This window comes from Anomaloglossus baeobatrachus, chromosome 6, assembly GCF_048569485.1.
Source record: "Anomaloglossus baeobatrachus isolate aAnoBae1 chromosome 6, aAnoBae1.hap1, whole genome shotgun sequence".
NCBI lineage: Eukaryota > Metazoa > Chordata > Amphibia > Anura > Aromobatidae > Anomaloglossus > Anomaloglossus baeobatrachus.
This window is the reverse complement of record NC_134358.1, coordinates 120810300-120836292: the sequence shown is the minus strand read 5'-3', so window position 1 is coordinate 120836292 and position 25993 is coordinate 120810300. Positions and strand designations below refer to the sequence as shown.

General features: G+C 48.6%; 1 protein-coding gene across 1 annotated transcript in view; it reads right to left on the bottom strand.

Annotated features, from left to right (window-relative positions):
- The window catches only part of MYBL1 (MYB proto-oncogene like 1), a 64181-nt gene extending 51360 nt beyond the window's left edge, over positions 1-12821 (bottom strand). The window contains 1 exon segment of the mRNA XM_075353217.1: positions 12612-12821. Within this exon segment, the coding sequence (XP_075209332.1) occupies positions 12612-12631 (20 nt within the window). The 5' untranslated portion in view covers positions 12632-12821.
- Positions 12822-25993: the final 13172 nt, after the last annotated feature.

Sequence of the window (25993 nt, the reverse complement as noted above, 5' to 3'; positions counted from 1 at the left end):
TGGCTTGAGGGTCTCCGGACTCGGGGGCTAGGGGCCACACAAATGAAGAGGGGGGTATTTACAGGGGATTAGATATAGTTTGTGACGCCACCCGTGGTGTACGGTAATTGGGAGTACCGCCGCTGCCGTTGGGAGTACCCGGGGTGATGGAGTGGGGCAGCAAGATGATGTTACCCTCCACGGGTAGGGAAAGGCCCCGGGACTCTGGATGGTAGAGTGGGGTGCAGGGGGAGCGCAGGCTTGCTGGTTGCAGGGGTTAATCAGGTACACACTCAGAAGAATGCAGACACTGACAATGTAGTAAACCAAGTCTCTGACTGCCGCTGTCTCCTGAGGGGAGCTCGTCCGGGTCTCGTACCCTGCAGCACTGCCTGGTGGTCCGTGACCTGGCACAGAATTTAGAGTGCCATTTGTGGCCAGTCAGCTTGGAGCTTTCCGGGCCCCGCTCCCCACTATGGCTAAGTGAAGCTTGGGATTTCAGTGGGCCGCTTGTTTGGAAAGCCCTATCCCACTCGTTGCGCTAGTGCCCCCGATCTCTGAGCTTCGTGGGAACAGTCCATAGAGGTCCTGTTCTCCGCAGGTTAATTGCCAGGTCGCCTGAAGCTTCTCCCCGACCTAGGGTCCGTGTACCCAGTTGTGCCTTCGGTCCCGGATTGGTGATTAGGCTCAGGCTGCTGACCGTCCTCCAAGACAGGTCCCAGGTACCTAGCCTCAATCCCCTGCGGCCGGGGGTCCGACTCCTCTAGGTGCAGACCACTGTCTGTGACCTAGTCTGCTTCTCCCCTGGGAGCTACAACTCCCAGCTTCTCCAGAGCTCCTCACAGCTCGAGGGCTACCACTGCTCTGATATGACACCTCCCTGCCTGACCCCTAGGTAGGCGGCCCTATTCCTGCTTAAGCAGCCCACTGGTGTGCCTGACAGGTGTGGTGCAAGGTGTATCTAGGATTTGTGAATGCTGGTGGAGACAGCACTGCAGGTTGGGTTCCCAGAATCATGGGGGTTTGAGCCCTGCACGGGGAGAGAAAGATTGTGCAGAACCCTGTGACGACCTGACTAGTCCAGGGCGTCACACTGGCAGCGTCAATGCCTCTGTGCTCCTACTATGCTGCAGAGGCAAAGTGGCATCTGCTAGAACACAAGGTTCAGACCAGTGGCTCCATGATGCTGCTGGTCCGAGTTATCAACCATGAGAGCGCAGGCCCAGTAAGTAGGAAGCTGGGATTCAGAAGCGGTGCACTCCTGACAAGAAAACCCCTGTGAAAATAAACTTTTTTTTTTTAGGGAACAGTGCCAAATTGCTGTTGCCACACATAGCTTCAAGTTAATGTCTGATGTAACAAAAATGCTATTAACCTGCACATATGAGGTTAATCTGCTGGTTAATAGCATTCTGATGCTGTGTGGCCACTACACAGAGTCCTCATGTGAAAAAAACCAAAACGCTATTAACCTGCAGATATGGGGTTCAGACACCGTGTGGCTGCTGCACTGATAGCCCCACTGCCGGAAAGAAATAATTTTATTCCTGCAGCAGCCTCAGGCTTTCAGTCATAGGAGCGCAGACAGCGCAGCTTCAGTCACTGCTCAGCTGTGCATGAGGATAGGGCCAGTTCTCACTCTGTGTGGGGACATAGTTACCGATGTCACTCACTGTGCACTGTGCCACCGGTGACAGAATCGGCTGCGCCCCTACGACTAAAAAGCACAAGGCTGCTGGGAGGAATACAGTTTATTTCCTCCCGGCAGTAGGGCTCTCAGTGAGGCGGCCGCATGGAGTCAGAGCGTAATAACCCCATATCTGCAGGTTATTATAGGTTTGGGGTTTTTTTACATGACCAGTTCCCTATAAGGCAATACCTACAATGGTGGCAATTGACTACACAAGAAGGCAAATTACGCCACAGTGTTGGGCCTCACTGATTTTTAGGGTTTTTTGAGTAACTTTTTTTTTTTTTTTTTTTTAGAGTGCTAGACTGAATTTTCTCCCATTTTGCTCCTTATTTTTATCTGCAGTGTGGCATCTAATTTTCTCCCATGCAAAAAACAATAAATAAATAGTTACAATAGTAAAAAAAAACAGACACCACTCAGATGATACACGGCAGTATTCACATGCAGCATGTTTTAGGTTTTTTTGCACTGACCTAATGACTTGCAAGTTTGATCCGCAATACAGATCAAAAACGGTCATTTTTTGTAAACACTAACCACAAAAATACAAAAAAAAAAAACAAACAAAAACCCAACCACGTGAACATTCTCACAGGTTATATAGTGAAATGTAACCAAAAAAATTGAGTTTGCAAACAATATTTGTTATGCTGAATCAAATTAGTATTTTTATTTATCAGTTCATCACTTTAAAGTTTATGATACAATATTAGTAGAAAAATACATTTTATTTACACAATGCTGGTCAGACAGATTTATAATTAAAAAACACCCTACCCCATAAAACCAAAGAAACACAGACTGGTGCAGTGTGGTATAATAGAAAAAATCATCAAAGCAAACTTGTAGCGCAGTTGTCCAGACCGATGGATATACAAAAAGTTGAAAGTGTGACATCTACCACAGAATTAATAACATGAAGTGCTAGTGCAGCATTACAGCATGGGAAAAGGACAGCCGATTTTATATTGAATATACAGATATACACCAGATATACTGGATATACTCAGCTGCCCCTAAGAATAGTGGAAGGACATCACAGTGGGTAATCATTAAATAAGCATACCCCAGGGGTCAAAACACACACCGTCCAGCACCTCGACGCGCGTTTCGCCACCGCTTCGTCAGGAGGTGCTGGGGTAGTCGCAAGGTCACCTTTTTATGTAGAGAGCCCACCCTATGGGGTAGGGTGTTTTTTAATTCTAAATCTGTCTGACCAACATTGTATAAATAAAATGTATTTTTCTACTAATATTGTATCATAAACTTTAAAGTGATGAACTGAAATAAAAATTCTAATTTGATTCAGCATAACAAATGTTGTTTACAAACTCAATTTTTTGGTTGTTAGTGTACATATGGTGAGGTTTGCCATGAGTTAAAAATGATGAATATGGAGCTCTACTTCCTTTTTTGGTTTAATATATAGTGAAATGTGCATGTGCTTTAAGCCCGTTTCACACATTCGGTGTGTCGTCTGATCCGGCGCACTCCTGTACAGTATTAACACTGTTAACACTGTTGTGCCACGGCACAAACTGAAAATGTGCCATCAGAGTCAGACTGCACGGAGTAGAACATAACACTAATATAAAGATCATGGGCCTAATTCATCATTGCTGTTTTTTTACTTTTATTTTTTGTCTTGCGGTATCCGCTAACACTCATTGAGCCAAAGTCATTAAAATGTAGCGTACGGTTCATGAATTTTGGCACAAATGTAAAATGTTTTCTTTTTCTTGTCTTTAACCAGGTTTGCAACTTCTAGAGCAAAATGTTGCAAAAATTGCTGGCTTACATAACATCACTTTGGGGGAGGGGGTGCATAGAGGACATTTGCGACACATTTTGTAACTTTTTGAAAATTCGTAATTGATGAATCAGGTGAAAACATCAGAAAACCCTAAAAACAAAATTAATTTGGAATAAACAAAAAAGCTGCAAAACCCTAACAGGGCCCTGATATGTCTGCTATTGCCAGAACTACACTGAATGCAGTGTCACAATATTTGCAGGTATGATACATGTATATAGTGGACGCTCATTAGTTTCTAGCAACGCAACAGTTAATACCTTCTTCATTATGCAACACAAGCGCCTCTGTCACTACATGGGTTTATCCAGTAAAGAGAGAGTCACATTTTCCAGAGTGCATTCCTTTGCTGTGAAGCCAAGGGCTGGGCGGCCAGTGTTGTAGAGATGCCATGAGCAGTAAGGAGGCAGCAGATACAGAGAGCCAAATACATGCAGAGTGGTACATACATATGTATATCTATTATTTACATAAAGCAAACCCTCTCTAAGAGGCGGAATCATTTAGACCAGGGATGTCAAAGTCGCAGGTTCCACACAGCCCTCCATACAGAATCAAGCGCCCTCCGTATAGTATTACGGGGCCCACATAGCCCTCCGTATAGTATCCTCACCTATCCCTTGTAGACTGAGCCCTCGCGGACAGGGACCTCTATCCTCCTGTACCAGTCTGTGCCTTGTATTGTTTATGATTATTGTACTTGTCCCTATTATGTATACCCCTTTCACATGTAAAGCGCCATGGAATTGATGGTGTGACGCCCTGGACTACTCAGGTCATCCCAGGTAGTCCCATGCACACACACACCCCCCTCCCTAAAAAGGTGACAGCAGCCAAACTTCAAAACCTTGTCACCACCCTCCAGGTTTGAGGTCCACACCAGGGGGGCGGAGCCAGGTGGTTGGCTCCGCCCACCGAGGAGTTCACAGGCCTGGAGGCGGGAAAAACAGAGTTCTAAGTAGATTAGCTTTGACAGTGGAGGAGAGAAGTCAAGTTCAAGGGCAAACCTGTGAACAGGCCTGCCATATTCTACCAGGTGTCTGGGATGGAGCCCAGTCACCTCTGGCAAGGAGGCAGACGGTGGTGGCCGCCTGCAGGAGCTGGGATTACAGCCGGTGGAACCGTAGGGACCGGGGTCGGACGGTGGCCCGCCAGTACAGAACCGGGGAGCCGATTGGAAACCGGAGCACCAGGAGGGGTACTCAGACCCAGTACGAAGCCCCGAACCAACAGGGCTGAGTCGAATCAACTGATTGAGGACTGGACTTCAGGACCTTTCCCACACAAGACCCGACTGAAGACAACAGCCCAACCATTAGGGTAAAGCCACCGCCAAGGCATACAGACCCAAGGGGCCAGCGTCTGCGGGCAAACAGGGCTCTCCCGACACACAGCAAGCCGAGGAGCAGACTACCGTTGCTTAGGCATAGGAGTCATAACGTTCACATGAAAGAGGTGCAGGAGAAAGGCGGAAACCACCAACCTGTTAAGGGGAAGCTGCAGCCGGCTGCGGGCACCGTTCATCATCCCGTTTGGTTTACCAGAGACTCCAGTGTGTTGTATCATAGTGAGTACACCAGTGCCTTCGGGCTGCGCTCAGCACTGACACGCCAGCACCATCCATCCCCCCGCCTCAGCACCTCCCCTGGGACCATCACTCCCCTACCCACGGAGGGGTCAACACCAAGCTGCGCAACACCGTCCCCGGGAGACCTAGTCAACGGCAGCGGTGGTGTCCATCTATTCACCACAACCCGTGGGTGGCGTCACGAACTTAAATCCCCTACAAACCACCACAGCCCCGGCCGTGGAACTCCCCACCAAAGTCCCTGCGTGTAGCGCCAATCCCCATGCAGAGCGACGTGACCCCCGGGTCCGTGAGGAGCTCGAGCCACGCACCGTACAAGCATGGATCCGAGCGGCTCGGCGGTCGCAGCCGAGCCCGTGGGGCGGTACAATGGCGCTATAATAATAAATAATTATAGTATTACGGGCCCCACATAGTCCTCCGTACAGTATTACGGGCCCCACATAGTCCTCCGTACAGTATTACAGGCCCCACATAGTCCTCCGTACAGTATTACGGGCCCCACATAGTCCTCCGTACAGTATTACGGGCCCCACATAGTCCTCCGTACAGTATTACGGGCCCCACATAGTCCTCCATATATGCCCGGGGAGTGGGAGACCGTGCTGGTGCCAGGCCTCATGGGCCAAATAATATCAGCCCGAGTTTGACATGTGATTTGGAGCAGTGTTCCCTCAACTCCAGTCCTCATTATATACAGTTTATACCCATGCAGCATATTTATCTATACAATGGCACTAGTGTCATTGACCCGCACAGTAAACATCCTCACTGCACCTCTTCGATCAGGCCTGGATATATTTTTCCTGGGCACAGGGTTGTACAAACATCCTGGACACACACATGAATTATGTATCGTAGCAGGGTTACATTACACTTGGGTTTCTGCCGAATGGCTGAGTATGAAAAGAGGCTTGAAAAGGGTGTGCGTTATGACAGGGCATTGAAAGTCTGGTAATGGTTACCGAGTCAAAAACTTTTCTCCAACTAATCAGGATTAGAAAAAGAAAACTAAATCCAGTTACATGAGATCTAACACACGTGGAGTGACATCCAGGGGAATACTGATATTAATGGTGGGAAGAAGGATTCCAGCATCCACGTCCAATAGTTATGTAAAAAAAATGTCTTTATTGAAAAAACATTAAAATGAAGATGGAGAATCACATCCTGGGAAATAAAATCCCTATGAAGACAAGGATATGGAGATTAATCACAGTAACGCGTACCATCTCCATATCCTTGTCCTCATAGGGATTTTATTTCCCAGGATGTGATTCTCCATCTTCATTTTAAATGTTTTTTCAATAAAGAAATTTTTTTTACATAACTATTGGACGTGGATGCTAGAATCCTTCTTCCCTCCTTGGATTCCACAGCCTGGCTGGCTTTTCTTTCCCGTGCACCTGTCCTCCAATTGGGTCTCCATCAGCCTGGGTGAGCTAAGCTTTTTCTTCCTTCCTTGATATTAATGGTACCGGAGGTCGGAGGGGTAGGAACATAATATATGAGGATTAATATTCATTATTAGTCACCGTGCTCAATATATCCATAGATTCTATGTAATGCACGTAAAGGAAAGATCTCAACCCCCCCATCACCAAAAAAAAAATATTATTTGATCCCTTGCTGATTTTGTATGTTTGCCAACTGACAAAGACACGAACAGTCTAAAATTTTAAGGGTAGGTTAATTTTAACATCAGACGAGGTGGAGGAAAGCTTGACACGCCCAATGGAATAGGTCACCACACATCCATGGAGTGCAAAGATATGAAGTCCGCCAGGTGGACTATAATTTGAATAGAAGGAAAAGATATCGCCACATCCAACGTAAAATAATTTCTTTCTTTATTGTCACATAGTATTAAAAAAGTCCATCAATATTTAGAAGACCCTTACACGTTTCCGACGCAAACATAGCAAAACAGTCTATGATTAAGGACGCTCTTTTGCATCGGGTCTTCTAAATATGGATGGACTTTTTTAATACTATGTGACAATAAAGAAAGAAATTATTTTACGTTGGATGTGCCGATATCTTTTCCTTCTATTCAAGTTAATTTTAACAGTGAGAGATAGGATATCACAAATAATTTGAGTTTGACATCCCTGCCCTAAACGGACATCCCAAGAAGGAGAGCACTAATTAGAGAAGCAGCCAAAAGGTCCATGGTCACTCTGGTGGACCTTCAGAGATCCACAGCTCATGTGAGAGAATCTGTCCACAGGACAACTATTAGGGCTCTTTTCCACCCGTGATTTTCATGAGCGAGTGCAATCCGGTAAATAATCAGATTGCACTCGCACCAGTGTTAATCAATGAGACAGTTTCATCTGTCCCGTTTTTTCTCCACACACGAATCGTGCTCTTGGTGCAAATGCTGCATTTTGCACCGAGTCTTGGCTCATGTGTATGGGGGCGGGGGGAGGAAAAAAAAAAAAATAAAAAAAAAAAAAAAATAAAAAAAAATCGCACTGCACTCGCGTGTTATGCCACTGCAGTGCGGTGCACACAGAGACAGACAGCGGAGGAGATGGGGAGAAAGTGCTCGCTGCCTCTTCTCCGCTCCTGTGATGCGATCACGGTCGCATGACCCTCGGCTGACACCAGCAGCAGAGAAACATTAGCATATCGCTGTTGATGCTCCCACATGGGAAGCGGTACGCAAGTGGAAAAGATCACTGGAAGTATCAGTTGAGATACAGCACTGGACCGAGAAGGGTGAGTAAAGCACAGTACGGTTTAGGGGTTTTTTTTTTTTTAATTACAGCATGGGGACAGGTTTTCCAAAACCAGAAAACTCTAAACCAAAACAGATAAAACCTAGGAGTATCAATAAAAACAGATAAAACCTAGGAGTATCAATAAAAGTTTTTTCTTTAGGTTTTTTTTTTTTCCAAAACCAGAAAACCCCTTCAAACTACATAAAAAAAATCTGAACCTGGAAACGTACCCTCATACTTAGAGAAAAGCAAGCAAAGTGTACAATGCAAGCAGGGTGCATAAAAACAACAACAAAAAAAGAATAGTAGGAATAGTAAATAATAGTAATAGAATAGTAAAGGAATGCATTTAAGATATACAGCTGCGAATATGGATCATTTATATACAAGCTGCGGTTATCCTGAATATATAGAGGCTTGGGCAATACACTGCAAATATATAAACAGCCAAATCAAAGGTTTATCATCTCAAACAGATTTATTTCATACATTAAAGGGATATTCTCAAGTTCAGAAGTTATCACCTATACCACTGGATAAGAGATAAATTCACAATTGTTTGGGGTCCAACTACTAGGATTTTCACTATTTCCAAAAACTGGCGTATGGACGGAGCAATGATCGATCATGTGCACTGCGGCACCATTTATTCTTAGTGGGATTGCTCGTGGTAGCCCACGCAGCGCTTGGACAGTCTTCAGACGCTTCCATAAGAATGAATGGAGAAACGGTATGCATGCTCGATCACAGCTCTATCCACTCTTCAGAGCCCCAGTTCTCAGGATCAGTGGCGGACCAAGCAGTTGGACTTCCAGCAATTGGGAACGTATCCCCTATTCTATGGATAGACAACTTCAAAACTTGAAAGGACCCAACTGAATGCAAAAAATGTGAAGTTAGAATGGCTACCTGTAACTGCTTTTTAATCCATAGAAAACTGATGCAAAAACAAATAAAAGACAAATGCCTCATAAGACCAGTCATCAGTCAACTCTTAAAACATAATGTGGCCCACACTACCTGGAATGAACATACTTTCCATGATAAATGTAACAAGTTTTCAATCACCAAATAAATAAAATGGTGGCTAAAAGAAAGAAAGAACAAACACGAAACAAAGGAGACAAAAAACTGTAATTAATCTGCAATGTAACAAAGCAATGCAGTGTCAGAATCTAGAAGGGGCAAAATATTTTATATTTACATTAATGCTGATTTTTTACACAAGGGGATGATACTTTCTTACAGACTTTGAAAAGAACAGCAAAGTATCAAAATAAGGAAGCATATGTAACAAAATGGAAACAGTATGTAAATAACAGCAGATGTGGAGACACAAGCTTCAACAACAATACGCAATGCACCTATACACCCACCCTAAATATGAGGACCCCTACTCTGCCTCATGCACATAGGAGGAGCCAAATGGCACATGCACCATCCAAAGACTTCACACAGGATGGAAGGAAAGATGGAAGGAACGATAGATGGATGGAAGGAAAGAAAGATGGATGGAAGGAAAGAAAGATGGATGGAAGGAAAGAAAGATGGATGGAAGGAAAGAAAGATGGATGGAAGGAAAGAAAGATGGATGGAAGGAAAGAAAGATGGATGGAAGGAAAGAAAGATGGATGGAAGGAAAGAAAGATGGATGGAAGGAAAGAAAGATGGATGGAAGGAAAGAAAGATGGATGGAAGGAAAGAAAGATGGATGGAAGGAAAGAAAGATGGATGGAAGGAAAGAAAGATGGATGGAAGGAAAGAAAGATGGATGGAAGGAAAGAAAGATGGATGGAAGGAAAGAAAGATGGATGGAAGGAAGGAAAGATGGATGGAAGGAAGGAAAGATGGATGGATGGAAGGAAAGATGGATGGAAGGAAGGAAAGATGGATGGAAGGAAGGAAAGATGGATGGAAGGAAGGAAAGATGGATGGAAGGAAGGAAAGATGGATGGAAGGAAGGAAAGATGGATGGAAGGAAGGAAAGATGGATGGAAGGAAGGAAAGATGGATGGAAGGAAGGAAAGATGGATGGAAGGAAGGAAAGATGGATGGAAGGAAGGAAAGATGGATGGAAGGAAGGAAAGATGGATGGAAGGAAGGAAAGATGGATGGAAGGAAGGAAAGATGGATGGAAGGAAGGAAAGATGGATGGAAGGAAGGAAAGATGGATGGAAGGAAGGAAAGATGGATGGAAGGAAGGAAAGATGGATGGAAGGAAGGAAAGATGGATGGAAGGAAGGAAAGATGGATGGAAGGAAGGAAAGATGGATGGAAGGAAGGAAAGATGGATGGAAGGAAGGAAAGATGGATGGAAGGAAGGAAAGATGGATGGAAGGAAGGAAAGATGGATGGAAGGAAGGAAAGATGGATGGAAGGAAGGAAAGATGGATGGAAGGAAGGAAAGATGGATGGAAAGAAAGATGGATGGAAGGAAAGATGGATGGAAGGAAAGATGGATGGAAGGAAAGATGGATGGAAGGAAAGATGGATGGAAGGAAAGATGGATGGAAGGAAAGATGGATGGAAGGAAAGATGGATGGAAGGAAAGATGGATGGAAGGAAAGATGGATGGAAGGAAAGATGGATGGAAGGAAAGATGGATGGAAGGAAAGATGGATGGAAGGAAAGATGGATGGAAGGAAAGATGGATGGAAGGAAAGATGGATGGAAGGAAAGATGGATGGAAGGAAAGATGGATGGAAGGAAAGATGGATGGAACGAAGGAAAGAAAGATGGATGGAACGAAGGAAAGAAAGATGGATGGAACGAAGGAAAGAAAGATGAATGGAACGAAGGAAAGAAAGATGGATGGAACGAAGGAAAGAAAGATGGATGGAACGAAGGAAAGAAAGATGGATGGAACAAAGGAAAGAAAGATGGATGGAACGAAGGAAAGAAAGATGGATGGAACGAAGGAAAGATGGATAAATGGGACAGCAATGGCACCTTGACCATTAGTAACTGCTCTGAGGGTAAAATATATCTTGACAATGACCCAGGGTCCCAGCGTATCACATAGAAAGACTTGCAACTCCCCACAAAGACAGTATAAGTGTGATATTAGACAATGCATTTATACTAAATAGATATAAACATAGACAAATATGAGATGACAAAATATAGAATATGTAACTCTTATAAATGATCTGCATAGAATATATAGGATATATTATACAGGTAGATTTTATCATTAGATAGGAGCTACATACATAGATACAACATATACTAGAAAAATGACTAAGGGCATATTAGCTGTAGCAGGTTATGGTGTGTGGTCACATCCACTGTTAGTGTAGAAATATGGCACTGCTGGAGTCTAGGGAGATAGAGAGGATCTCAGCCCATAAGTGGCACAACACTGGAAGCATCCAGTGCTCACTTAGAAGAGGAGAAAGTGATATTTATTCCTACAATCCATAGTGTAATAGGTGACAATCCAGACTATAACAATAAACCAACCAAACAGATTGCCACAAAAATAGAAAAAGGTGGATGCAGGAATAAATGTGTGTAATGTGCAAATCATTGCTATAGTGAATTATTATTAGTAAACCTGTTAAAGTGGTTATCCAGGCTACTGAGTAAACATGATGCTGAAGGGATGGAAACAGCACTGACAATTAGCAACAGCCATCAGGGTAACTTGACCTTGATCCAGGGTCCCAATGCATCCCACAGCCAGGGATCACAGCTCCACACATACAAAGCTGAGGCAGACTGATAGATATGGAGAGAATATAGGACATAGATGAAGATATAACCAGGGACTGCATTATATGAGCTACAGAAAACAACTAATCAGACATACACATTAAATACAAAAGATATAGGAGATGGTGTGTTATCTATACCATGATAGAGATCTCTAATAGAAACAAACCGAAAGCAATAGAGATACACTATACACACAGATGATCTGTATACACACAGTATAACTAACACGGATACAATGTATAGGATACACTATACACACGTAGATCTTCTCATACTGTGATCATATTGTGAGTGACATAATGAGTGTATTATGTATATACACATACTATGGTCTCATCCTGATCGGTGACCCCTGCAGCAGTGGCACATATATAGTATATACATACACACAATGTGTGTGTATGTATATAATTATATATATACATACATACACACACATATATATATTCATTCAGATATGTCTCTGTGTGTATATACTATACGTGTGTACTACCGTAATATATATGTATGTGTAATATATAGCACACATATCCGCCGCGGCTCTGCCCGCTCCGCACGCTCCCGGCTCTGCCCGCTCCGCACGCTCCCGGCTCTGCCCGCTCCGCACGCTCCCGGCTCTGCCCGCTCCGCACGCTCCCGGCTCTGCCCGCTCCGCACGCTCCCGGCTCTGCCCGCTCCGCACACTCCCGGCTCTGCCCGCTCCGCACACTCCCGGCTCTGCCCGATCCGCACACTCCCGGCTCTGCCCGATCCGCACACTCCCGGCTCTGCCCGATCCGCACACTCCCGGCTCTGCCCGATCCGCACACTCCCGGCTCTGCCCGATCCGCACACTCCCGGCTCTGCCCGATCCGCACACTCCCGGCTCTGCCCGATCCGCACACTCCCGGCTCTGCCCGATCCGCACACTCCCGGCTCTGCCCGCTCCGCACACTCCCGGCTCTGCCCGGTGACAGCGCAGCACTGTCCACCCCCCGTGGCTTGGATCCCCGCGGTTTTCTGGCCGTCACCCCCTGTCCCCGTAGTCTGCCGTTATCTGGCCGCTGTCCGTACCCCGGGCTCGCTCCGATTACTGCTGATGAGCCCACTTCTTACCTGCGAGGTCGCCCGGCCATTCCGCACGCTGTACGGGGGATCACAGCAGGACAGGTGCCGGGCAGGGCACAGGCGGCATGTCACAGGCTTCCGTACCCCGTCCCTGCAACTCCGCGTCTTCGTGCCCAATAATAACGAAACTACGCACGATGCCAACGGCCACGTCTCGATCTCCCCCTGCCCCGAGCCCTCTGTTGGTCCCGGGCACAGACCCACCAGCGCCGCTGACATAAGGGCGTGGCCTATCAGGCACCCGAACGCAATCAGCCAATAGAAAGTTGTATAGAAAGAGGCGGTACCAATGAACACACGTGGGGAGGAGTGAGATGCAAAGAAAAAGGGCGGGGCTTGTTCAGTTGAATCCAGGTCTTTTCCCGCGCTGCCTTTCGCGGAGCTGTGCGAGAAGGACTCGCGGCACCTCGGGCTCGGCGCTGCTCTGTCACACGGCTCCGCCACACGGGACTGCGCGCTGTCACTTACACGACCTGTCATATATTACCGGCGCCATGAAGGGGAGCGCGGGACCCTCGTGCAATAATGGACTTGGCTGGAAGTGGAACACGCGACCAGTGGGCGTGGCTAGCTGTCAAATGGAGGGGCGGGGCTGGAGTATCAGCTGTCAGTCACTGATCTTTAGTGCCGGAGACCGAGTGATCACGTGATGAAAGGGCGGAGAATGTCACACAGGTGAAAACCGCATTGTCTGACTACAGCGCACACGGGGAGAGATGGCGGCGCCACTGAGGCAGGCGGGGGTGCTACTAATGGCAGATGAGAGCGGGAGCCCAGCAGCAGCAGACTCCACAGTTATGTGCAGTTTAATTGGCCATTGGCCTAGTACCTCCCCTGTACCCGCTGGTGGTCTGATAAGGGAGCAGTGAATGTTTGGGGCACTGGGCTATAAATGGCTCATTTTGGAGCCGAGGTATATGATGCGCCCATGGGGTCTGGGGTTACCCGTCACTGGGCCGCGATTCTTCTCCTGGGTTGCCGCGGTGGCCTTGCCCATTTCCGTGACCCTGGCGGTGTCAATAAAGCTGGGGATGGGGACGATGGGAGTAGTTGTTCGTAACACCACCTGTGGTGTGCGGCCAGTATTAGCCGCCGCTGTGGGAGGTTTTCTCTGGGGTGGATGATAACGCAGCTCAGATGGTGCAGCTCTCCACAAGCAGAGCTCAGGCCCCAGGGAGGCTGATGGTGGTAGTAGTCACCTATGGCGAAAGACCATGGGCCCTGAACTGTCCGTGTCTTTGATTGTCTGTCTCTCTCTGTCCGACCTGGCGCTTGCTGCTCCAGGAGCTAACTGAACGCTGTGTGTGATGGCTCCTCACTTCCCCTGTTGGTGCCCTGCCTCCCAGGTTGCTGAACTAGTAGGTAAGAGGTCCCATACCTCATGATGGCCACTCCAGCACCTACCCTCGCCCAGTCCCAGTGGAAGAGCCCCCGTGTTTGTGTTGGATGAGTGGTGTGTTGGTGGTGATTACCGGTGACGACCTCCTCCGGATCCGAGATGAGCATTGCACCTCAGGTGAGGCACAGTACCCTGTGGCGCCTGAAGCCGGAGGGGCGCCACATACCCCCACAGCAAATCACAGCACGTCTGGGGGCTGTAAATAAAGCAATACAGTGGAAACTGCAAAGTTTTGGATATGCATAGAACAATAACATTTCTTCCCTTTATGGGAGACATGGTTTCTTGAACGTTACAACCTTCCATACATTTCACATTTGTCACATTAAACCTTTTGACACTGTACATGCAATGAACATTGGTTCTCAATATTAGGCATTCACTTTGGGCAATAGACATTCCCTTCTACATCAAACTCTCACTTGTGCAATAAACTTTTCACTTGGCATAAAACTTTTTCACTTAAGTGCAACAAATTAGCAGCAACAACAATATGGGGGACGTGCCTTGAACCCCCAACGTAGTGCTCAGAGCGTTCCAGACCCTGCTTCTCCTCTTCAGCACACCGACAGGTTTTTGGGTCTTGTTAATTTTGGTAGGGTGCACAACAGGTGCTAATTATTTACAACAAAGTCCTGGCCACACATAGTCCAGTGGCCCAGCTGTCCATATCAATACTTATCAGATCGATTCAGAATTATATACAGGGCCCAAGGGGTCCCATGTCTCCAGTGTCATTGCAGCTTACCGGGGTCGCAGGTAAGCCATGGACATCCTAGTTTGGGTCTTCTGATCGCAAGGTCCCATCGCATCAGGACCCATGTTCATTTCACTATCGGAGTCCACGTGCTCATGTAACTGGTCTACTCGCACATCCAGGCCATACCATCCTCTCTCACCTCTTTGACGGTTGTAAGTAACGTGATTGCCCGGGTACAGGTCACGATCTTGGTGTCCTCTGCTGAGGTGGGATTCCACGTCCCTCCAGGAAACAAATACGTCCTTCGTCATTCCGGATTTGCCAATGAACCCCCTACCCCTGCTCTAGGTCAAAGCGGACCGCCACGCCATGCTTCAGCGGCCCCCGTGCTGAGGGTCGCTCCTTACGGCACCGCTGCTCGACGGCCAGGTTCCTGGCTTCCAAGCTTTCAAACCAAGCCCAGGATTTCTCCTGTTCTGCGAGCAGCTTCCTGAGTTGCTGCTCGCAGGCCACTGCAATCGAGCCCGCTGTGATGGTGGGTTTCAAGGGAGCCTGCAGATCTTTTTACTTGTCGACAATTGCGTCCCAGGTCACACTTGGTCTGCCGCGGCCAGGTGCAACACCCGGGGGCACCGCTAACGGTCCCACAAGATCACCATCGCCGGCTTCCACAGGTACTGACGCTCCATGCACTCCATCGGTGCCAGGTTCCTTCCCCTCCAGGGTCGGCGTCGTCGCTGTCCCTATCAGGGTCTCCTGCCATCTCGGGATGGTTCCCTCCTGCAGCTCCAGCAACTGAACCCGCAACCGCCTCAATTCTTCCTCCAGTAGCTCAGGGGTGATCACCGGTCGCGTCACCGGTGCTTCCTCGGGACGACCGAGGGAGCCGGTTGCTTCCACCCCGCGCTCCTAGGTGCTTCGGTTGCTCTCCGCCATCTTGCATCCGGTCACTGGCTGCGCAGTCAGCCCATCCTTATGCACTCTCCAGGGGGGCATGGCAAGTTTTCTTCGATAGGTTTCGTTTCCCTGTCCTAGCTGTAGTGGGCGGGCACAGCACTTTGCGCCATTCTGTCACCAAGCCCACGAAGGTCGGACACACCCAGATGGGGTGATTACACATGGTGCCTGTCATTTTCAATGGCTGCCAGTGTACAGTTTCTTAGTATACAGTCTATAGGCACACAGTACCCGCAGTTGCGGGCCCGAAATACTGTTCGTGACGCAAAGTTGACGCGCCCACGGGGTCTGGGGTTACCCATCACCGGGCTGCGGTTCTTCTCCTGGGTTGCCGCGGTGGCCTTACCCAGTTCCGTTACCCTCCGGTGTCAATAAAGCTGGGGATGGGGACGATGGGAGTAGTTGTTCGTGACGCCACCTGTGGTGTGCAGCCAGTATTAGCCGCCGCTGTGGGACTTCTTCTCCGGGGCGGAAGATAACACAACTCAGATGGTACAGCTCTCCACAGGCAGAGCTCAGGCCCCAAGAAGGATGATGGTAGTAGTAGTCGCCTATGGCGAGCAGGCACGAAGATGTGAGTACTGGCAGAGATGAGACGATACAGAGAGTGCAGCTCAAGTTCTTTTACTCACTGAAAACACACTGCCGTTAGAGTACTAAGCTGCGCTGTGGTGGGCTCCAGCCGATCCCAGATACTTCGGAGGTTGAGGCCGGTGTTTCCTTCCGTGCGTCACCTTTCGTTGGTTTCCCTCCACCCCAGCTCCTTTGCCTTCTGAACTCCCCGCGAACCCTGGGAACCCCCTTCTTTCCTAAGAACCCGGGTCAAGCTTCCAGGTCCAGACCACGGGCCTCGAACTGTCTGTGTGTTTGCTTGTCTGTCTCTCTCCGTCCGACCTGGCGCTTGCTGCGCCTGGAGCTAACTGAATGCTGTGTGTGATGGCTCCTCATTTCCCCTGTTGGTGCCCTTCCTCCCGGGTTGCTGAACTAGTGGGAAAGAGGTCCCATACCTCATGATGGCCACCCCAGCACCTACCCCAGTCCCAGTGGAAGAGCTCCTGTGTTTATGTGTTGAATGAGTGTGTTGGTGGTGATTACCGGTGACGACCTCCTCCGTATCTGAGATGAGTACTGCACCTTGAGTGAGGTGCAGTACCCTGTGGCGCCTGAAGCCGCAGGGGCGCCACACATATCCCAACGTTTCCAAAACGTCCAGATGGATTCCAACGAAGGTGACACCTCCTGGCCTCACAGAAGAGATGGCAAAATTCTCAGGTGGTGCCAAAACCTCCTGAAAAGCAGTACTTCTGGCAGGAACATAGACGGGGTGGACTGGCCCACAGCAGAATCCTCCGGGGGGCCCCCTCTGCAGTAGTCACTTACCCCTGAACATGATCAATAGTTGGCACAATACACTTGTTTCACTGTATACAGGCAGATTTTCTCGCATTGCACTCGTCCAAGTCATACGCTCATGTGAGCGAACCCTTATGGTAACACTAGTGTTCTCTGTGGGACAACGCAGCATTCGTGTCCATGATCAGGGTTCTAGGCGCAGCAGATTTTCACTGTGTTCTGGTTCGAGCATCTGTGTGCTCGGGTACTCACGGTGCTCGGCCGAGTATCATGGGTGCTTGGATGTATCGTCCGTGAAACAGTGAACACAAAGCACAGGCTCACTTCACTGAATGATGGAAACCAGCACCCGAGGGAGTGCCATTCGCGGTGTCTGAATGGCTCTCACTGAGGGTATAAAGTACAGTTTTGGATGTAGTGTGACCCCCCCAACAACAGAAAGAAAAACACTCCCCCTGCCCTCCCCTGTTAATGCTCTGTTTATGGCTGGGTGTGTGTAAGCATCTGACCTGCTCGACTCAAGTACCGATCATTGAGCCTTGTACTGCTCGCTAATTAATAGTGGTAATCACTCAGGAATGCTTCAACGAAGCCCGGTGATTTTAATATTACTTTCAGGCATCAGCTGTCATGTACAGTTGTCACCTGTGGGATTATTATGGGTACCGATATACACTTATCCAATCGCCATTAAAGGGAATCTGTCACTATTTTGAGGTTTATGAGTCAAGGGCATACAGGTTTTATACAGCTGAAATTAGTGATACCAGTTTGTCTCCAGGATGATGGTTTGTTCTGTAAATATCATCTTCTATAGCTTTGATGTTCCAGGCTATGCGGCGTATGCTGCCCAGAAGCTAAGACTGCCTCCAAAGAGAAGGGGAGGAAACATTTTGTATAATGAAGACTGGAGCCAGTCTTATCTTCCGGGCAGCATAGGCCCCATAGCCTGGAACATCGAAGCTATATACAACCTGTGTTAACATATTAATAACTCAAAAAGCTCAAAAAGGGCGACATTCACTTTAAGGGGTTAAAGCGTGACATATCAAGAAAAGTAAGGCACATGCTAAAAACGCATGTTAAATAACCGCACACAAAAAACAATGAAAAAAACAGAAGTAACATAGGTGCAAAATGGTGCAGAAGTTCTGCAACATCAAAAACTCACAAAAAGCTCATAGTGGGAACATGGCTTTATGTAACCTAAAGGGATGCAATTAAAATAATCTGGTCACAACAAGCCCTCACACCGCTCAACGAACTGAGAAATGAAAATGTCATTTTTTTTCATCACTTAAAAAAACCCCTTAAGTTGCAATAATTAATCTGACCTGGAGAATCATGTTACCGACCATATTTAAAAACAACCGCACCTCCCCCCCAAAAAAAAACAATGAAAAATTGTTTGCTTTCACTATTTCACCCACCAGCACAATTAGTGTCATCATTCAAAACAGTAACTCCTTCCTCAAAACACAAGTCTAGTACAGCTAGGTCGATGTAATAATAAATAAAATGGCAATTTGCAAGAAAGGAAAAGGAGGAAAGTGAAACACGCAAAAAAACAAACAAAAACATTATTAAAAAAAAATGGAAAATCACCTGGAAAGGAAAGGGTTAAAGGTACTTTTCACTTTCATTACAGTGGGGGATCGTATGATTCCATAGTTCTAATACAAAAAACAGGACCTTGGGAGAGCGAGTACTATTTGTTTGTTTTTTACAACGATATGAAATGATATGGGCACCCTTAAAAGCATGGCTGTGGAGTCGGTAAGGGTACTTTCACACTTGCGTTGTTTTTTTTTTGGCGCAATCCGCTGTCTTGGGAAACAGCGGAATCCGTTAACGGATTCCGTTGTTTCCCATAGACTTGCATTGATGACGGATTGTGCCAAAAGTACCTGCGTTGCTTCCGTTGGCCGATGCTCCGTTGCTTCCGCCAAGCGTAAGCAACGCAGAATGTAGCGTTAAATGCTTGTGTCAAAATGACGCCAACCAACGGATTCCGTTGGTTCCGTTAAAATTTATAATGGTTCCCTATGGTAGCGGATTCCGTTGCTAAGTGCTTAACAACGGAATCCGCTGATGGATTCCGCTAATTTATTCTGAGCCTGCCCAGAATGAAAAAAAATAAAAAAAGAAATAAAACAGCCGACGGATTCCGTTAGACAGACGCCTAACGGACGCCAAACGGATGCAACGGTCCGTTATTTCACAGGAATCAGCTAACGGATTCCTGTGAAATAACGGACCCGTTGCATCCGTTGACACCTCAAAAATAACGGATGCGTCAAAACGACGCAGCAATGGACCCAGCGAATTCAACCCAACGCAAGTGTGAAACTAGCCTAAGCCAAACCTCCGATTCCAGCTCTGACTCCTCAATTTCCCTGATGCCGACTCCACTTCCGACTCCCTCATACAGTGGAAACCAGGAGTTTCCCTCCACTCTCTATAAAGACACATCTGCAGGTTTTCCTCACTATCTGACATGAAATTAGAATAAACCTTTCCCGTTTTAGGTCAATTAGGAACCACAATTATTTATATTTGCCAAATGCCAAAATAATGAGAGAGAGAGAGAATGTTTTCAGGAATTTTTATTACTTTGTGCAAAGTGAAAGGTTTCCATCTATTTCATAAGTATTTGGTACCATTGCCCTTAAACTTGGTGACTTGGGTCAAACATTTTGGATCTCCTTCCACAAGCTTCTCACAATAGTTGGTAGAAATTTGGGCCCATTCCTCCTGACAGAACTGGTTGTAACTGAGCCATGTTTGTAGGTCGTCTTGCTCCCATCGACCTTTTCAGCTTTATCCATAAATTTTCAATAGGATTGAGATAATAATATATATTTATTCACTTATATAGTGCTATTAATTCCATAGCACTTTACATATATCAACAGTCAGGGCTTTATGATGGCTGCTCCAAAAGATTGACTTTGTTATCTTTAAGCTACTTTATAACCAGTTTGGCTGTGTAGTTCAGGTCATTGTCCATTTGGAAGATCCATTCCCAACCAAGCTTTAAGCTCCTAGTTGATGTCTTGAGATGTTGCTTCAGTATCTATATATATAATTGCCTTATTCTGTCTGTCTGTCTGTCTGTCTGTCTGTCTGTCTGTCTGTCTATCTGTCTGTCTGTCATGCTCCGAAATTGTGTCCTTACGGTGACACAAAGCTGATTGGCCGCTGGGCTCGCCATGGCCCCGCCCCCCCACACGGATTGGCCTCTCGCCCCGGCTCTCTGCAGGCCCCGCCCCCTCACGCAATGCACGCTCGCTGTGGCCCAACTGACACGGGGCTCCGATTCCCAGGTGAGTACACACACATCAGATCACACTCACTCTCACACTCACTCTCACACATCACATCCACACACTCACAACATGCTGGGATATCACTTGCTTCTACACCGGCTCCGTCAGGATCCCGGCAGCGCCAGACATAACCTTGCGATGCTGGGATCTTAACGGAGGCCGTGAACGCTGGTAACCATTATACACATCGGGTAACTAAGGTCCCTTAGTTACCCGATGTGTATCATAGTTACCAGTGTACACCGGCTCACACACACATCACATCGCATCCACACATCAAGGTCCTGCAGCTGCAGAACATACAGACACATAACAGCACACACACACACACATACACACACACACACACAAATCAGATCACACTCACTCACATACACACATCACATCGCATCCACATACTCACAACATCCTGGGATATCGCTTGCTTCTCGGCGGCGATATTGTGCTGTGAGCTTCCAGGACCTGACGGAGGATCACATGGCCAGAAGCATGTGATATCCCCGGATGTTGTGAGTATCAGCGCGTATGTGCAATATCGTCAGTGTCTGTGTGTGTGAGTGTATGCGATCGGGTGTGTGTGAGTGTATGCGATCGGGTGTGTGTGAGTGTATGCGATCGGGTGTGTGTGTGAGTGTATGCGATCGGGTGTGTGTGTGAGTGTATGCGATCGGGTGTGTGTGTGAGTGTATGCGATCGGGTGTGTGTGTGAGTGGATGCGATCGGGTGTGTGTGTGAGTGGATGCGATCGGTTGTGTGTGTGAGTGGATGCGATCGGTTGTGTGGGTGAGTGGATGCGATCGGTTGTGTAGGTGAGTGGATGCGATCGGGTGTGGGTGAGTGTCGGCAGAGGAGCACGGCGTGCTGGAGGAGGCTGGGAGCAGAGAGGCTGATCTTGGGGAAGGCTGGGAGGGGGGGGCTGATGCTGAGGGAGGCTGGAAGGAGAGAGGCTGAGCAAACGTGCTCCATCCGCCATACTGCGCACTCCCCATCGTGCTGCATCCCCCATGCTGCGCACTCCCAAACGTGGTCCATCCGCCATGCTGCGCACTCCCAAACGTGGTCCATCCGCCATGCTGCGCACTCCCAAACGTGGTCCATCCGCCATGCTGCGCACTCCCAAACGTGCTCCATCCGCCATGCTGCGCACTCCCAAACGTGCTCCATCCGCCATACTGCGCACTCACCATCGTGCACCATCCGGCATGCTGCGCACTCCTAAGCGGATGGAGCATGATGGGGGGTGCGCAGCATGGCGGATGGAGCACGTTTGGGAGTGCGCAGCATGGCGGATGGAGCACGTTTGGGAGTGCGCAGCATGACGGATGGAGCACGTTTGGGAGTGCGCAGCATGACGGATGGAGCATGTTTGGGAGTGCGCAGCATGCCGGATGGTGCACGATGGGGAGTGCGCAGTATGGCGGATGGAGCACGTTTGGGAGTGCGCAGTATGGCGGTTGGAGCACGTTTCGGAGTGCGCAGCATGGCGGATGGAGCACGTTTGGGAGTGCGCAGCATGGCGGATGGAGCACGTTTGGGAGTGCGCAGCATGGCGGATGGACCACGTTTGGGAGCGCGCAGCATGGCGGATGGAGCACGTTTGGGAGTGCGCAGCATGGCGGATGGAGCACGTTTGGAAGTGCGCAGCATGGCGGATGGAGCACGTTTGGGAGTGCGCAGCATGGCGGATGGAGCACGTTTGGGAGTGCGCAGCATGCCGGATGGTGCACGATGGGGAGTGCGCAGTATGGCGGATGGAGCACGTTTGGGAGTGCGCAGCATGGCGGATGGAGCACGTTTGGGAGTGCGCAGCATGGCGGATGGACCACGTTTGGGAGTGCGCAGCATGGCGGATGGAGCACGTTTGGGAGTGCGCAGCATGGCGGATGGAGCACGTTTGGGAGTGCGCAGCATGGCGGGTGGAGCACGTTTGGGAGTGCGCAGCATGGCGGATGGAGCATGATAGGGGGTGCGCAGCATGGCGGATGGAGCACGTTTGGGAGTGCGCAGCATGGCGGATGGAGCACGTTTGGGAGTGTGCAGCATGGCGGATAGAGCACGATGGGGAGTGCACAGTATGGCGGATGGAGCACGTTTGGGAGTGCGCAGTATGGCGGATGGAGCACGTTTCGGAGTGCGCAGCATGGCGGATGGAGCACGTTTGGGAGTGCGCAGCATGGCGGATGGACCACGTTTGGGAGCGCGCAGCATGGCGGATGGAGCACGTTTGGGAGTGCGCAGCATGGCGGATGGAGCACGTTTGGAAGTGCGCAGCATGGCGGATGGAGCACGTTTGGGAGTGCGCAGCATGGCGGATGGAGCACGTTTGGGAGTGCGCAGCATGCCGGATGGTGCACGTTTGGGAGTGCGCAGCATGGCGGATGGAGCATGATAGGGGGTGCGCAGCATGGCGGATGGAGCACGTTTGGGAGTGCGCAGCATGGCGGATGAAGCACGTTTGGGAGTGTGCAGCATGGCGGATAGAGCACGATGGGGAGTGCGCAGCATGGCGGATGGAGCACGTTTGGGAGTGCGCAGCATGGGGGATGCAGCACGATGGGGAGTGCGCAGTATGGCGGATGGAGCACGTTTGGGAGTGCGCAGCATGGCGGATGGACCACGTTTGGGAGTGCGCAGCATGGCGGATGGAGCACGTTTGGGAGTGCGCAGCATGGGGGATGCAGCACGATGGGGGGTGCGCAGCATGGGGGATGGAGCACGATGGGAGGTGCACACCTCCCCCCAACACACACACACACGCGCACTGCACAACACACACACACTAGGAATCACAAACAACGCCCTACACAGACACCCACACAGACAACGCTGCACACACAAATATACGCACATACTGCACAACACACACATTGCTCAAAACATACCTCCCCCCAAAACACACCACACCCACACAAACCGCACAACACACACACACACACAACGCTACAGACACACAGCGCTCCACAAACAACGCAACACACGCAACACACATACAACACCGCTCTCACCCCCCGCGACACTCAGAACATGTACAGCGCCCTACACAAACACTTGGTAACTACACACAACAACATCTATATATATAACAAAAATCATACATGAACTACACAATACGTAAATTCTAGAATACCCGATGCGTAGAATCGGGCCACCTTCTAGTTGCTACATAATCTTCTTTCCTCATAATGCCATCTATTTTGTGAAGGTGATCAGTCCCTCCTGAAAAACAACCCCCCAACATGATGCTGCCATCCCTGTGTTTCACAGTTGGGATGGTGTTATTAGGCTTTAAAGCTTCTCAATTTTTCCTCCAAATGTAACGATTTTAATTTCACTAGACCACAGGACATGTCTCCAAAGTTTTACTTTTTTGCTCCTGTGCACATTTGCAAACAAATTTGGCTTTTTTTAGGTTTCGTTTGGAGTAATGGCTTCTTCCTGGCAGAGTGGCCTTTCGGTCTTTGCTGATACTGTACTCATTTCACTGTGGATAGTGACACAATCTTACCAGCTTCCGCCAGCATCTTCACTAGGTCTTTTGTTTTTGTTCTTGGGTTGATATGCACGTCTCTGACCAAAGCACGTTCATCTCTGGTACACAGATCCCGTCTCCTTCCTGAGCAATATGATGGTTGGACATTCCCACCTTGTTTGTACTTGTGTATAATTGTTTGGACAGATGAACAAGGAACCTTCAGGTATCTGGAAATTGCACCCAAGGATGAACCAGACTTGTGCAAGTCCACAATTCTCTTCCTGAGATCTTGGCTTATGTCTTTTGACTTTCCCATGATGCTACACAAAGAAGCAGTGTGTTTCAGGTGTGCATTAAAATACATCCACAGCTGTGTCTCTAAATAACTCAGATGTTGCCTATAAACCTATCAGAAGCTTCCAAAGACATGACATCATCATATGGGCTGTCCTATATTGTTAAAAGGCATAGTACTCTTAGGCTACATGCGCACGCTGCTTCTTTTTCGTGTTCACAAACTGCAGCCAAAACTGCACCTTGTCAGAGAGAGCCTGGAAATGTCACAAAAAATGTAGGTGCTTTTTTGGTGCATTTTTGCTGCTTTTTTGGTGCGTTTTTGGCTGCAGTTTTGTCAACAATTGTTTCATGTATTTTTCAGTTCAAACAAGCCCATAAAGCTTGTTGAATTGAAAAAAAAATTAGAAATAAATAAATAATTAAAAAAAACTGGCGTGCAGTCCCCCCCAATTTTAATGCCAGCCAGATAAAGCCATACGGCTGAAGGCTGGTATTCTCAGGATGGGGAGCCCCACGTTATGGGGAGCCCCCCACCCTAACAATATCAGTCAGCAGCCGCCCAGAATGGCCGCATCCATTAGATGCGGCTGTTCTGGGACTGTACCCGGCTCTTCCCGATTTGCCCTGGTGCGTTGGCAAATCGGGGTAATAAGGAGTTATTGGCAGCCCATAGCTGTCACTAAATCCTAGATTAATCATGTCAGGCGTCTATGAGACACCCTCCATGATTAATCTGTAAATTACAGTAAATAAACACACACGCCCGAAAAATCCTTTATTAGAAATAAAAAACACAAACACATTCCCTCATTACCAATTTATTAACCCCGACAAAGCCCTCCATGTCCGGCGTAATCCAGCATGCTCCAGCGTCGCATCCAGCTCTGCTGCATGGAGGTGACCGGAGAAGCAGCACCCACCGCCGCTCCGGTCACCTCCATGCAGCTAATGAAGACAGCCGCGCGATCAGCTGAGCTGTCACCGAGGTTACCCGCGGCCACCGCTGAATCCAGCGGTGGCCGCGAGTAACCTCAGTGACAGCTCAGCTGATCGCGCTACAGCGTGGAGCCGGCAGGAGCGTGGAGCCGGCAGGAGCGTGGAGGACGGGACTTTCAGCGGCGGTGGCAGTGAGAGGGGTCCATCATCTCCCCTGTGCGTGCACGCTGGGACAGTGGTACTTCGGGGAACACATGGAGGACGGGACTATCAGCGGCGGCAGCGAGAGGGGGATGGACGTTGGCAGCTGAAAACATTGATTTTTCCCTCTCGCTGCCGCCGCTGCTGATAGTCCTATCCTCCACATCATCTCCCCTGTGCGTGCACGCTGGGGACAGTGGTACTTCGGGGAACACGTGGAGGACGGGACTATCAGCGGCGGCAGCGAGAGGGAAAAATCAATGTTTTCAGCTGCCAATGTCCATCCCTCTCTCGCTGCCGCTGCTGATAGTCCCGTCCTCCACATCATCTCCCCTGGGGACAGCGGTACTTCGGGGAACACATGGAGGACGGGACGGGACCACTTGCCTGACCTCACTTCCTGACAAATCACCTGCGTTTTTGCTAGCAAAAACGCAGGTAAAAGGCAGGTAAAATGCACCACTTTTGATTAGCATGCATTTTTCCTGCGTTTTTGATGCCCTCATTGATTTCAATGGGTGACAAATGTTGACAAAAACGCAGGAAGAATGAACATGCTGCATTTTTTTTGTCACAAACTTTTGACAAAAAAACGCTGACAAATAAACTGCAACGTGCGCATGACAAATCTGACTTCTCATAGACTTTGCTGGGAAGTCAGATGTCAGAAAGTTCTCCTGACAAAACTGCAGCCAAAAAAGCAGCAAAAAAGTAGGAAAAAAAAGC